This window comes from Galeopterus variegatus, unplaced genomic scaffold (genome assembly GCF_000696425.1).
Source record: "Galeopterus variegatus unplaced genomic scaffold, G_variegatus-3.0.2 Scaffold11282, whole genome shotgun sequence".
NCBI classification, from domain to species: domain Eukaryota; kingdom Metazoa; phylum Chordata; class Mammalia; order Dermoptera; family Cynocephalidae; genus Galeopterus; species Galeopterus variegatus.
In genome coordinates, this window is record NW_007737393.1 from 17592 (window position 1) to 32798 (window position 15207).

General features: G+C 43.2%; 1 protein-coding gene across 1 annotated transcript in view; it reads left to right on the top strand.

Annotated features, from left to right (window-relative positions):
• The window catches only part of LOC103610536 (zinc finger protein OZF-like), an 18808-nt gene extending 13056 nt beyond the window's left edge, over nucleotides 1-5752 (top strand). The window contains 2 exon segments of the mRNA XM_008594689.1: nucleotides 5136-5226; nucleotides 5312-5752. Coding sequence (XP_008592911.1) covers nucleotides 5136-5226; nucleotides 5312-5752 — 532 coding nt within the window.
• The last annotated feature ends 9455 nt before the right edge of the window (nucleotides 5753-15207 follow it).

The window sequence follows — 15207 nt, forward strand, 5'->3', positions numbered from 1 at the left end:
CGGCCCGTTGTTCCCTGTCCTCCCGCCTCTGGCCGGGGGCTCCCTGCGCCACCAGCCCTGCCAGAGAACCACGGGGGAAGTGGGATGTGAGGCCGGCCTGCAGGCCCCGGGAGGCCCCGCACCGGGCCAAGGAAGTGGGAAGGCTCAGTGAGGAGCCAAGCCGGGTGAGGAGGGCAGGCCTGGCCAAGCCGGCCGGCTCCTCCCCGACCCGAGAAAATGGAGGCAGCCCCGGGCCGGTGACTGGCCTAGTGGGGCAGGCAGATACCAGATGGGCATCTGCCCCGCAAGCAGGGCTGGGCTGGGGGTCACTCACGGAGCTGGGCCGGCTGAGCGGCTCCCTCTCCGTTTCTGCATTGTCCTAGCCTCCACTGCATTGGGCTGCTCACTCGGTCCCGTGGCACAGCTCGGGCGCTACCAGGAATCTTCTTTAATGTCGGCCCTAAACCTCGAATCTGTAGTTGCTTTTTTATACTTGTAGATTAGTTGATCAAAGACTTATTCTTTTTTTGTTGCTCTTGGAAATGCAAATAGCACTCTGGCAGCACAGTGCACACCTCTCAGGCTCACGCTGTCTTCTGGCACCCCTGCTCCAGATCTGTCGCCATCTTGACTTACCTGCCTAATTTATTTATTTTTTAAAAAGATGACCAGTAAGGGGATCTTAACCCTTGACTTGGTGTTGTCAGCACCACGCTCTACCAGTGAGCTGACCAGCCATCCATATATGGGATCCGAACCCGTGGCCTTGGTGTTATCAGCACCACACTCTCCCGAGTGAGCCACAGGCCGGCCCAACATGGTGTCACCTTAAAAGAATGAGAGCCTGGAACGTCACAGTCTGCCATCTTTCTGACATTACTTGCCTCACTTTTTGCAATATGGATAGGCCGATAATTTTCCAAGCCTTCAGTTCTGTTTCCTGTTTCCTTAACATTTTCTTCTTCAATTTATCTCTCTCCTCTTGCATTTTCCTATGAGCAACAAGGAGAAATAGAAATCACCTTGACTAAATATTCAAGTTCATCACTTACAATGTCTACTGTCCACAAAACAGTAGAACACAATCTCACCATGTTCTTTGCCGCTTTATAACAAGAATCACCTTTCCTCCAGTTTCCAATAACATGTTCCTCATTTCCATAAGAGACCTTACAGAGACACATTTAACATCCGTATTTCTACCATTTGATTGTAAGTGCCACCTCCTGACTGACCTTGAGCACATTATTTAACCTCCCTGTGTCTCAATTTACCCTTCTGAAAATTGATTGCCTTGTAGCAAGGACTGAATAAGCTGTTGTTGTGAGGCACCATCCCACAAGAAATGCACTTACACGCCACTTGTGTGCAGAAAAGGGCAGTCTATTCACTCCAGCTGGCCAGCAACCATCTCCCAAGGGGCAACCAAGGAAGAGCAGCCTCAGGCTTTGGTCTTGTAGGGTTTTTGAAGACAAACACTACATCCCGTTGGCACACAGGTTTGTCCAAGTGCACAAAGCAAGCAAGGGGGCTAGGTCACAGAGGCTTAGAATGAGCCGTTCGAGCAATCAAGCATATAAGTTTTCATTGTATATGGTTCCCGTTCCCATGTAATAATTCATTGTGTATGGCTCCTGTTTCTATGCAATTGTTTTTTGTTTCTATGAGAAAGTCAACAGTTTCTCATGCAGAAAGGGGGTAGTCTGCAGGTCAGGCAGGGGGCAAAATGGAGTTACTTAGGTTAAGCAAGCAATTTTACAGAAGCAGATAGCGTATGTTATGAGGGTGTAGGGAGCTCTATTTCACTGTAACCCTTAACATTACTATTACTATGTGCCAGGCACTGTTTGAAGTGTAGAGAATTAAAGGTGAAAAGATGAGCTGAAATCCTACTCTTAGAGAGCTCACCTTCTAGTAAGAAGAGTTGGATTATAAACAAGTAAATAAATCAGATTCATAGTAAGTCACATGGTGGTAAGTGCTGAAGAGAAAAGTAGAGAGGGACAGGAAAACAGGGATGGGTGGAAACCTGGTACTTTGAATGGGAAGGTTGGGGAGAAGTCACTGATTAGTAGACAATCGAGTAAAGAGCTGAAGGAGTGAGGGAAATGGCCAAGAGACATTTGGAAGTGAATGTTTTAGGCAGAATGAGCAGCAGGCACAAAGGCCCTGAGGCAGGACCATAACCGGGGTGCTGTATTAGTTTCCTGTGGCTGCTGTAACAAATTGGCACATGTTTAGTGGCTTAAAGCACACATTTAGTCTATTAAAATTCTGGAGGCCAGAAGTCCAAAATCATGTTCACTGGGTCAGCAGGGTCATGCTCCCTCTGGAAGAAGAAGATCTGTTCTTTGCTCCTTCCAGCTTCTGTCAGGTAGACATTGCTTGGCCACATCATTTCAACCTCTACCCTTGTGGTCACATTGCCTTCTCATCTGTCTGTGACCTCACTCTGCCTTTTTTTTTTTTTTTTTTTTTTTTATGAGGACACTTCTAATTGCATTTAAGGCCCACTCAGATAATCGAGGATATTCTGCCAATCTCAACTTCCTTAATTTCATCACATCTGCAAAATCTATTTTTCCATATAAGGTAAATCCCACAGGTTCCAGAGGTTCATTGCTGGGTATCCTTGGGAGTCATTTTTCAGCCTTCCATAGGTGCTTAAAAATAAAAATCAAGGAGGTGAGTGTGGCTGGCGAGGAGTAAATTTTGCAGAGGAATAGGGAATGTAGTAGAGACAAGTGACAGGTAGGGGAGGAAAGTGTCAGGATTTGGCTTTGACTTGGAGGGAGGGGAGAGCCATTGACGGTTCTCAGCAGAGGAATGAGATGGTCTCAGAGGATTCCTTAGTTTCTGTGGGAAGATCAGACTTTAGGGGGTGAGAGTGGACGCTAAGAGAGCAGTGAGAAGACTTTACAATAATCCAGGTGAGAGATGTTGGTGGTTTGCTACGACATGGTGATGGTGGAGATGGTGAGAAGTAGTGGGTTTCTGGGTATATTTGAAGGTAAAGTGGGCAGAATTTATCAACTGATTGCATGTAGGCCTTGTATCTCCTGTGAGGTGAGCTGGGGGGGTGGGGTGGGGCGTGGGTGCAGGGAATGGATGTTTTAGCAGGCAAGGGTAGACTTAGACTGCTAGGGAGAAAAGGCTGCTCAGGGACACCGCTCTCCCACTCTTGACTTTTGAGGATGTGGCTGTGGACTTTTCCTGGCAAGAGTGAAAGATCCTTGATGAGACTCAGAGACTCCTGTACCACCATGTGATGCTAGAGAACTTTGCCTTTGTGACCTTCCATGCTCGGCTGGCCTCTTTCCTTCCCCTACCCAGGCCATAGACATGGCTCCCTTCCTAGGTTTCCTTGCGTAGGTGCTGGGGGTGCCAGAGCTGGACTGAGTGTTCACCAGTCCTCTCCCCAGGCAGTCCCACCACCTGGTGCCCTGGAGCCTTGCAGGGAAGGAGTGGGGCCCAGAAAGTCTCACAGTGAACCCAGTGGAACCCACCAGGCTTGGCCTCACCCTGGCAGAGTGACTGTCCAGAATCATTGTGCCTTTGCCCCCGATTCTGCCCTCTTCCCTGCAGTTGACATTGCCTCATGCTTGGCAGTGCCAGGAATTGCAGGCACCAACCTGGTCACTACTTTCAGCAACCACTCAGCTGTTCCTGTAAGATGTTCCCCCAAGGATCCTCTTGTGATACTAGTTTTCTTTCCTGTGGTCTGTTGTGGGGTGGATTACTCTGCACTGCTGCTGTCCACTCACCTGCCTCGTCTTCCCCTTAGGACTTGCATCTTCCTGGATTCATGTAGTTGTCCAGCTGGAGCTGGGAGGAGATGCCTGGGCACCTGACAGGGCAGACATGACTCCAGCCATGGCAAAAGGGCCCCGGAGGGGGACTGGCTCTGGTAAGTGGGAAGTGAGGGGTGGTTCAATGTCAGGGCTGGGTTCAGGTCATATCAGGAACCTCTCCAGTGCCCATCATTGTTTTCATACCAAGGAGAGGGGCCATGACTCATTTCTGTCTTTCTGTCCCATTCTTGACATTCTGCTCACTTGCCATTCCTACCCTGACTTCTGGCCAGGGCTGACCTCCACCTGTCTGGTTTTCAGCTCCCATGCATCCCTCTTCGTTTCTCCCTCTGCAGTGTTCTGCAGCACTGACGTAATGTCTTGTGAGATGTGCACCTATCCCACATGGTCCTTGGACAGCTCCTCAGTTGCAGTTGGCTTTTTCCTGGGTCTGGACACACCCTCTGTTCAGTGCTCATTTGTCATCAGCAGACAATCCCCTGCTGAAAGCTGTTTACAGAGAAGTGAGTCAGAGACTCACCTTCTCCTTCCTGTGCTGCATCCCATAGCTTTGTCCCTGCCCCACACTGGATGTCCCCATTGTTTTATGTTCCCAGGCTCAGTACAGCAGACCCTTTCTCAGCCTCACTTCAGTCCCCTTATCCTATCCTCTCAAGAGTCCCATGTACTCATCCCTGGATTTGTAAGGCACACATTTCTGATGGGGTCCCCCCACGACCAAAGTCTACATTTCTCTGCTTTCAGGTTGTTGATTTTGAATGGAGGATGAAGAGGCACCTTCTCAAGCAGTGCCACAGGTCAGGGCTCCAAAGGCAGGTCCAGCCACCCAGAAAGCTTTCCCTTGTGAGATGTGTGGCTCAGTTGTGAAAGACATTTTGCTCCTGGCTGAGCAGCAGAGAATACACCCCAGGCACAAACTGCACACATGTGGTGCATGTGGGAGACAACTCTGGTTCAGTATAAGCGTCCCCCTGCACCAGAAGCAGCACAGTGGAGGAAAACACCTCAGAAGGGATGAGGACAGGGCTTTCTTTGTTAAGAGCTCTAGAGTCCTCATGTCAGAGAATCCCTTCACATTTGGGGCTGGAGGGGAGGACATCCTGCCCAGCTCAGGCCTTCTCCAACACCAGACCATTCATAGCAAGAGGAATTCTCTAAGAAGCACTCAGTACAGGGAGGCCTTTCATACTGGAGAAGGGCATTACAGGTGCAGGGAATGTGGGAAAGCCTTTGGCCACAAAAATAGGCTTCTTGAGCACCAGAGTCCACACTGGAGAAAGACCTTTTGAGTTCAGTGAATGTGGAAAATTATTTAGCCATAACTCTAGCCTTATTGTATACCAGAGTTCACAGTGGAGCAAGGCCTTATGAATGTGGTGAATGTGGGAAATTCTTTAACCATTACTCTAACCTCTCTATACACCATAGAGTTCACATCACAACTAAGGCCTTATGGATGCAGCAAATGTGGGCAAGCCTTCAGCTACAAACACAGACCCATTCAATACCAGGGAATTCACACTGGGGCAAAACCTCATAAATGTAGTGAATGTGGGAAATTCTTTAGCTGTAAAACCACACTTGTTTGGCACCTTAGAATCCACACTGAAGAAAGGCCTTATAAGAGCACTGAATGTGGAAAGTTCTTTACCCAAAGCTCCAGCCTTATTGCACATCATAGAATTCACACTAGTGAAAGGCCTTATGAGTCCAATGAATGTGGGAAAGCCTTCAGCCCTAAGTCCATACTTGTTCAACACCAGAGAATCCATACTGGAGACAGGCCTTATGAGTGCAGTGAATGTGGGAAATTCTTTAGCCACAAGTTTGGCCTCATTAAACATCAAAGAAATCACACTGGAAAAAAGCCTCAATCCTGTGGCCTTCCCTCATTTCGTACCAGAAAACTCACACTGGAGAAAGGCCTTCTAGAGCAGGGAACATGCTATCTGCTTGGTTAACATAACAAGTGACATCAGCAAGAAGCTCTGAGAGTAGCCTCTGTGAGGTAGCCATCATCCAAAAGTTGAATCTCGCAGCTGGACATCCACATTGGAGAGATTCCCTGTGAGTGCCAATACCTCACTGGGAAGCTTTCAGGAGCTACAATGCACATTCTGACATGCCACAGTCCTTGCCTGAGGTATATTGCTGCCAGTACCTGTGGCAGAAGCCACTCACCTCTACCAGCTGGCAAGTGCGCATCAGGTTACCCAGTGTATCCAGGGAAGCAGACCTCTGTACTATCCCCTTCCCTGGAGGAGACCTCCAGTGGTCTGAGGCCATTGGAGTCCACCATAATTACATTCACACACTGGATGTGATTAATAGAGTTGGGGGCATCAAACTAGAGGGTATGTGCCCCATCTAAAAGTGCTTCCAGAAATATTCTGGTCACTAGCTGTGAGGGATGAGGATGTACGGATATCCTCAGGATTTCCAGATGTAGTCTGTCCTATGGACAAGGTCACTGAGGCTATTTGGACTCCTCACCTCAAGGCTATTGCTATACAGGCAAGAAAATGGAGACAAAGAGGAGAGAGATTGTAGTCCAGGCAGGATGACTTTCGTGACTCACAAACAACCTTTACTGCTCACTGGCCTTTGCTTCCATTGAAGCAGGGCTGTCCTTTACAAATGAGGAGCAGAGTTATGGTGGAGTCAATATGCGTTTGCCAAGTCTTCTGGTTTTTCAAGAGGAGCAGAACCAGGTTTTAATGTGGAGCTGTTTTTTTCCCCCTAATTATTTTATTGTTTAAAAAAAGATACAAAATACACACATACAAAAGGATATATTATATGGAAAAAAGTAAATTCCAAAACCACCACTGTTTCCCAGCTGCCTAATTCCCTCATTAATGCTGGCTTCCATGGTATCCTTAAAGAAATGTTCTAGACATATGAAAGTATACACGTATTCTCTTTTGCCTTAACACAGAGGGTAACATGTTATACACACTCTTTTATCCTTTGCTTTCTTTTTTAAATTAAGACAGTGTAGGGCCGGCCTGGTGGCGCACTGCTACATTGCACCGCTTGGGAGTGTGGCGGTGCTCCTGCCGAGGGTTTGGATCCTACATACAGACCAGTTCCCGCTCACTGGCTGAGCGAGGTGCGGGCACAACACCAAGGGTTGTGATCCTGTTGCCGGTCCCGGTCCGGTATGGGCGCGACACTGAGGGTTGCGATCCGTTGCCGGTCACAAAAAAAAGACAAAAAGGAAAAAAAAAAAAATTAAGACAGTGTAGGGCCGGCCTGGTGGCGCACTGCTACATTGCGCCGCTTGGGAGTGTGGCGGTGCTCCTGCCGAGGGTTTGGATCCTACATACAGACCAGTTCCCGCTCACTGGCTGAGCGAGGTGCGGGCACAACACCAAGGGTTGTGATCCTGTTGCCGGTCCCGGTCCGGTATGGGCGCGACACTGAGGGTTGCGATCCGTTGCCGGTCACAAAAAAAAGACAAAAAGGAAAAAAAAAAAAATTAAGACAGTGTATTTGGAGATTACCAGTCCCACACTGATACAGTCTTTGCTATCACAAGAAAGTTGTTACATGTGGGCTTTTGCTACTGTTATTGTGCTTCCCCCTAACTTGGAAGGGACCACAGATCTAGTCCCAGCCCTGTGCTGTACACTTGCTAAAAGCTTGCCTCTGAGAAGTCAAGTGACTCTTCTCTCATAGGTAGTTCAGGCAAGCCTGGGACTAGAAGTTGTGGAACAATTTTTCTTTTAAATCTCCATTGAATTATAGTTGACATGAAGTAAACTGTGCATATTTAAAGTGTAAAATGTGCTAAGTTTTATTTAATATATACACCCATGAAACTATATCACCATAATCATGATAATGAACATATTCCTCACCTCCAGTTACCTCATCCCTCTTCATGATCCCTCTTTCCTTCCCTCCCTGCCTCCCTTTTCTCATGACCAGTGATTTACTGTCTTTCACTCAAGACTTGTTTTCCTTTTCCAGAATTTTATATACATAGAATAACAAAATGTTTACTCTTTTTTGCCTTTTTTATGCAGCGTAATTAAGATTCTCCATGTTGCATATATGAGTACTTCATGTTTTATTATAGACTAGTAGTATTCTCTCATATGGTTATTCCATAATTTGTTTTTCTACTCATTTGTTAAAGGAAATTTGGATTACTTCCAGTTTGGGGCTATTACAAATAAAGCTGCTGTGAACATTCACATAGCAGTCTCTCTCTTAGGTTAATACCTAGAAGTAGAAGGCCTGAGTGTTTCATTTCTACCCATGAGATTTTAATGTATGGAGATGAATGAGTGATGACAAAGAGGGGCCAATGCCATTGAAAGAATTTATTTCTTACATTTCCCAAGAGAAGGGGGCACGCCATGCTGCACAGGGCCACATGGAAAGCACCAGTGTTGGTCAGGAGGCAGAAAGGAACAAGGGGAAGGTGTGGGCCACAGCCTTTATTGGGGTTTCCATGGGAAAGTCAAGGCAGGGCAGAGTAAACATTCTAGCATTAACTAGTTTGAATAATTCTGGCGAGCTTCGGACTGTAGGGCTGGTCTCCAGTTACCTGGTACTGTTCCTGGGTTGCTTCTGGGCAGAAGCAATATTGGCTTGGTGTGTATAAGGATGAGGCCCTAATCACATAGGACAGGAATCCTTAGAAGAAGAGGAGGAGACGGTAGGAATATGTGGTCATGGAGGAAAGGTCATGTAAGGACACAGTGTGAAGGCATCACCAAAACCCTACCCTGCTGGCACGTTAATATAGGTCTTCCAGTCTCCAGGATTGTGAGAAAATAAATTTCTATTGTTTATGTCATCCAGTCTGTGGTATTCTGTTATGGCAACCCAAGCAGACTAATTCAGCAAGAAAAAGCACATTATGAAGAGACAAAGCAACCATCACAACTAGACTCAGATATGGCAGAAATGTTGGAATTATCACACCAGAAATTTAAAATAACTATGCTATGATCTTAAATGGAAAAACCGAACAACATGCAAGAACACATGGGTAACTGATGTAATCAGAGAGATGAAAATACAAAGAAAGAATCAAAAAGAAATGCTAAAAAATAAATAAACCAGTGTAACAGAAATGAGGAACACCTCTGATGGTCTCTTCAGTAGATGAGACACAACTAAAGAAAGAATCAGTGAGTGTGAAGATTATATCAATAGAAACTTCTCAAACTGAAGAGCAAAGAGAGAGAGAGAGAGAAATGGAAAATGGAATATCCAAGAACTATGAACAATAACAAAAGATGTAACAAGCATAATGGGAATTATAGGAGAAGAGGGAAAGTAGTAGTGAAATTATTTGATGTGATAATGACTGTGAATTTTCCAAAATTAATGACAGCAAAGCACAGAACCAGGAAGCTCACAGAACATCAAGCAGGATTATGGTATAATATGAAATGTATTTGGTCTTTGTCCCCAGTTCCTGTCACAGAGCTAAAACCCTTGGAATTTCCTGAGTGATAGGGGTGTCTTTTGTCATTCATTGTGAGCCCCTTTGATAACACCTGCATTTATGCTAATGAGGTGACTTAGTATAGGGCCCCTAGAAAGCCTCAGGATGGGGCCGGTCACCAGAAAGACCAAGCAATTAGAGGGTTGAAACTTTCAGCCCCTCCTACCAACCCCCAGGAAAGGGGGAAGGAAAAGGTGGTGCTGGAGACTAAGCTCTATAAAAACTGTTGAACAACAAGATGCTGGGAGGGTGGTGTGCTCAGACGGGATTTAGAAGCTCTGCACACACCACCACCACCCCATATCTTACCCTATCCATCTCTTCATCTGGCTGTTCATCTGCATCCTTTATAGCATCCTTTATGATAAACTGGCAAACATAGTGTTTCCCTGAGTTCTGTGAACCATCCTAGCAAATTGATCAAGTGCAAGGAGGGGGTCATAGGAACCCCAGTTTGTAGCCAGTCAGTCAGAAGTACAGGTACCCTGGACTTGTGATTGGCATCTGAAGTGGGGACTGAATGCTCAACCTGTGGGATCTGGCACTATCTCTGGGTAGATAGCATCAGAATTCACCTGAGTTATAGGATACCCAGTTGGAAGAATAAAAGACAGTAAAATAAAATATTTTATTTTGCTTATTATTAAATGATGTAATAAAGAAGTGTTCAAAATAATAATAATAACTGTTGAAATGTTATGAGGACTGGGAGTGAAGAAGTGGGAATACTCTGTTGAAGCTACTTGAACTACCCCTGAAGTGGTATAAATGTTATTTGAAGGTGAACTTAGATTAGTTTAAAATGTATATTGTAAGCTTTAGGCCAACTACTAAAATTACTTAAAAAGTATAACTTATTATGACACCAAGGTCAAGTGTTTGAATCCCCATACTGGCCAGCTACCAATAAATAAATAAATAAATAAATAAATAAATAAATTTTTAAAAAGTATAACTGATGTGCTAAGAGAGGAAAGAAAATGGAATAATATAAAATGCTCAATTACTAATATAATAGCTGACAGAATACAGCAACACATACATAAAATTATACACCACGATCATGTGGGATTCATCCCAGGGATGCAAGGTTGGTTCAATATACACAAATAAATAAATGTGATACACCACATCAGCAAAATGAAAGACAAAAACCATATGATCATCTATGTAGATGCTGAAAAAACATTTGACAAAATTCAACATTCATGCATGACAAAGACTCTCTATAAATTAGGTATAGAAGGGAAGTATATCAACACAATTAAAGCCATATATGATAAACCCACTGCCAATATCACCGTGAATGGGAAAAAGTTGAAAGTTTTTCCCTTAAAAACAAAAACAAGGATGCCCACTCTCACCACTCCTATTTAACATAGTATTGAAAGTACTAGCCAGAGTGATCAGGGAAGAGAAGGAAATAAAGGGCACCCAGATTAGAGAAGATGAAGTCAAACTGTCCCGGTTTGCAGATATGATCCTATATATAGAACAGCCTAAAGACTCTACAAAAAACCTCTTAGAGTTGATAAATGATTTCAGCAAGGTTGCAGGATACAAAATCAACATGCAAAAATCAGTAGCATTTTTATACTCCAACAATGAATTAGCAGAAAAAGAAATCAAGAGAGCCAGCCCATTTACAATAGCTACCAAAAAAACAAAATACTTAAGAATAAAGTTAACCAAGGATGTGAAAAATCTCTATGATGAAAACTACAAGTCACTGTTGAGAGAAATTAAAGAGGACACAAGAAGATGGAAAGATATCCCATACTCTTGGATTGGAAGAATTAAATTATGAAAATGTCCATACTACCTAAAGTGATCTACAGATTCATTGCAATCCCCATCAAAATTCCAATGACATTCTTCTCAGAAATGGAAAAAACAATTCTCACATTCATACGGAATAACAAAAGACCACGAATAACCAAAGCAATCCTGAGCAAAAAAAAAAAAAAAATAATAATAATAATAATAAAGCTGTAGGTATAACACTACCAGACTTTATACTACAAAGCTATAGTAATCAAAACAGCATGGTACTGGCATAAAAACAGACACATGGACCAGTGGAACAGAATAGAAAACCCAGAAATCAACCCATACACTTATAGACATCTGATCTTCGACAAAGGCACAAAGAACAGACACTGGGGAAGAGACTGCCTCTTCAGTAAATGGTGCTGGGAAAATTGGACATCCGTATGTAGAAAAATGAAACTAGACCCACAACCTCTCACCATATACCAAAATCAACTCAAAATGGATTAAAGAATTAAATATATGTACTGAAACAATAAAACTCCTAAAAGAAAACAGGGGAAACACTTCAGGAAGTAGAATTGGGCATTGACTTTATGAATATGACCTCAAAAGCACAAGTAACCAAAGGAAAAGTAAACAAATGGGATCATACCAAAATAAAGCTTCTGCACAGCAAAAGAAACAACAGTGAAAAGACAACCAACAGCGTGGGAGAAAATATTTGCACAATATACATCTGACAAAGGATTAATATACAGAATATACAAGGAACTCAAACAGCTTAACAGCAAAAAAAACAAGTAACCCAATTTAAAAAATGGGCAAAGGAGCTGAGTAGGCATTTCTCAAAGGAAGATATATGAATGGCCAACAGACATATAAAAAAATGCTCAACATCACTCAGCATTTGGGAAATGCAAATCAAAACCACCCTGAGATATCATCTCACTTCAGTTAAACTGGCTAATATCCAAAAGACTGAGAATAATAAATGCTGATGAGGATGCACAGAAAGAGGAACTTTTCTACACTGTTGGTGGGACTGCAAAATGGTGCAGCCTCTATGGAAAATGGTATGGAGGTTCCTCAAATAATTACACATAGATCTACCATATGAACCAGCTATCCCACTGCTGGGTATATACCCAAAGGAATGGAAATCATCATGTTGAAGGGATACCTGCACTCCCATGTTTATTGCAGCACTATTTACAATAGCCAAGAATTGGAGCCAGCCTAAATACCCATCATCAGATGAGTGGATAAGGAAAATGTGATATATCTAAACAATGGAATGCTACTCTGCTGTAAAAAAGAATACCATTCACAACAACATGGATGGACTTAGAGAAAATTATATTAAGTGAAATAAGCCAGGCACAGAAAAATACTGTGTGCTCTCACTTATTTGTGGGAGCTAATAAAAATAAATAAGTAAATAAACAAATGAATGGGGGGTGGGGTCAGGGAAGAAGACACAACAATTTCTTGATTTTCTTAAGACATGTGAACAGATATGATGTTGATGGGGAGGCAGGGAGGGAGGAAAAGGAGGAATTGATAAAGGGATGCAAAAATCAACTATATTGTATACTGATAAAATAAAAAAGTAAAATGGATTTGAAAAAAAAATAAAATTTTGCAAGTGTTTATTGAACTTTAAGAAAAAATTGTGACATTTTCCCTCTATCCACTTATTTTCCCAGACTAACATACATATTGGAGTTCACCTCCCTGGAGCCATTTTTAGAGAAATAAGCAAAATCAATCAGTAGAAAAAACTTGAACTCCCTACCTAGTAAGCCCCATGAGGGTATTCTCAGGCTTAAGATCTAAATGAAGTCTCTTCTAATGGAAGTAAAGGAAGGCTTATTCCAATTCCTTCATGATCCGAGAGGGAGGAAAAGAAGTGAGACAGAAATCCTCCTCTGGATCATAGCCATAAACAGGGCCTTAGTTTCCAGCCCTGTTTCCCTTAGGGAATCCAACCAACTGACCAAGCAATGGCTGGGCACTATTGGTCAAACATATGTACACTTGGCACTTCCTACTGAGTTCACCCTTGAGCCTGGTGTTACCTGTTATGGGTCACATAAATAATTAGAGATGTAGGATGTCAGAGGTCCTCCGGGAGGGAAGGAGAGCACAAAGGTCCTGTTGGAGGCTCAGCTCTGCACAGGTTGTACATTGGACATTCATGGGGTAAGGTTTGGTCAGATTGGGAATGGAGAGGTCTATAAACCAGTGACGGGAGAACTAGGATTAGGCTCTTGGATATAAAACTTTGGCCCGTAGTGGGATGTGTGGGCTTTTCCAAAATGACAGAGGGAAGATGAGCCAGGAATAAGGACAAAGAGATCTCAGCAGGAGTTTCTCCGTATGGCAAGTATATGATTTTAAATATCTTGAAAGCTAGGATTCCAAAGCTTCCTTTTTGCTCTTAGTCCGTTTGGGCTGCTCTAACAAAATACCTTAGGCTGGGTAACCTATAAACAACAGAAATGTATTTCTCACAGTTCTGGAGGCTGGGAAGTCCAAGATCAAGGTGCTGGCAGTGTGTGGTGAGGGCCCACTTCTTCATAGATGACACTTTCTCGCTGTATTCTCACATGGTGAAAGAAGCAAACAAGCTCCCTTGGGCCTCATTTTTTTTTTGGTGACTGGCCAGTATGTAGATCTGAACCCTTGACCTTGGTGTTACTAACACCACATTCTAGCCTAGTGAGCTAACTGGCCAGTCTGTTGGGCCTCTATTATGATGGCACTAATCCCATTCATGAGGGCTCCACTCTCATGTCATAATCACCTCCCCAAAGGCTCCATCTATTAATACTATCACATTGGGGATTCAGTTTCAACATATGAATTTTGGGGTACACAAACATTCAGACCATAGCATATCCTGAAAATTGAACAGTTTTGGCATCAACATGTACTTGCTTTTCTTCTCCCAAGTTCATATTCTAAAATGTGCCCTTGACCAGGTAAGTTCCAATAGCAAAATCAATGACTGTAAATATTGCCTAATAGTAAAGGAAAAAATGCAGCTCAGAGACCATGGAAGGGATTGGGTTCAATATGGCATACAAAGTATTATTCTCTTTCCTTTGCTTTCTCTCTGTCTCTGTCTCTCGGCCTTATTTTCTTTCTCAAATGTCTGGCACGATATTTGTTTAAAATGGGCTTACTTATGCCTGAATCTCTACTCCACCTGCCCCTAGATTTCTTTTTTCCAGTCTTTCTTCATCAGAGTGGATGTGTTCTGTTAATAATGCTAGTCATGGAGCACTCACACATTAGGAGTTTAGCTGCAAAGTAATATTAAGAGCTGGCTAGACATAAACAGACAGCTCTTTTACAAACAAAAGAACTAGCCCTCCATTTAAAGTTCTCACCTCTGCTCCCAGTCACATCTAGTCCTTTAATGTTAGCCCTCTCTCTGCTCATGAACTTAATTCATGTTCCAAATATCTGAGAACTCATAATGGGAAGGCTCCATAATTCTTCCAGGAAGCTCATAAGGAAAAGCAGCAACAATGACGAATAATCCCTATGAAAGATTTTCTGGATGGACTGAACAGGGACTTTATGTCTTAAATTTAGTTTAAAGTGGTTTCAGAGTGGTAGTAATCCAGATCTTGCCTGAACATTTTATAATCCCTAGAAAAGAAAGGCATTTTTGGGCCGGCCCGTGGCTCACTCGGTAGAGTGCGGTGCTAATAACACCAAGGCCCTGGGTTCGGATCCCACATAGGGATGGCCGGTTCGCTCGCTGGCTGAGCGTGGTGCTGACAACACCAAGTCAAGGGTTAAGATCCCCTTACCGGTCATCTTTTAAAAAAAAAAAAAGAAAGGCATTTTTATCCAAGGATATGGAAAAGCCCCATAAAATCTCTTTTGAAGGACAGAGTGACACATAAACATAACCAACAAAAAAAGGAAGCAAACTGAGTGAAGAATTAAAAAAAAAATTTACAAAGATATCCATAAAATCTTCAGTTGTTGGTATTATCAGATACATATTGTGAAATGATACCTACCATGTTAAAAAAAACTTTGAAAAACTGAAATAAAAAAAATCCCCTTGAGAGGGAATTACTTACGGGAGATAGATCAGAATAAATTATCCAGACTGCAACACTGAGATTGAAAAACAGAAATTACAGAGGATTTAGG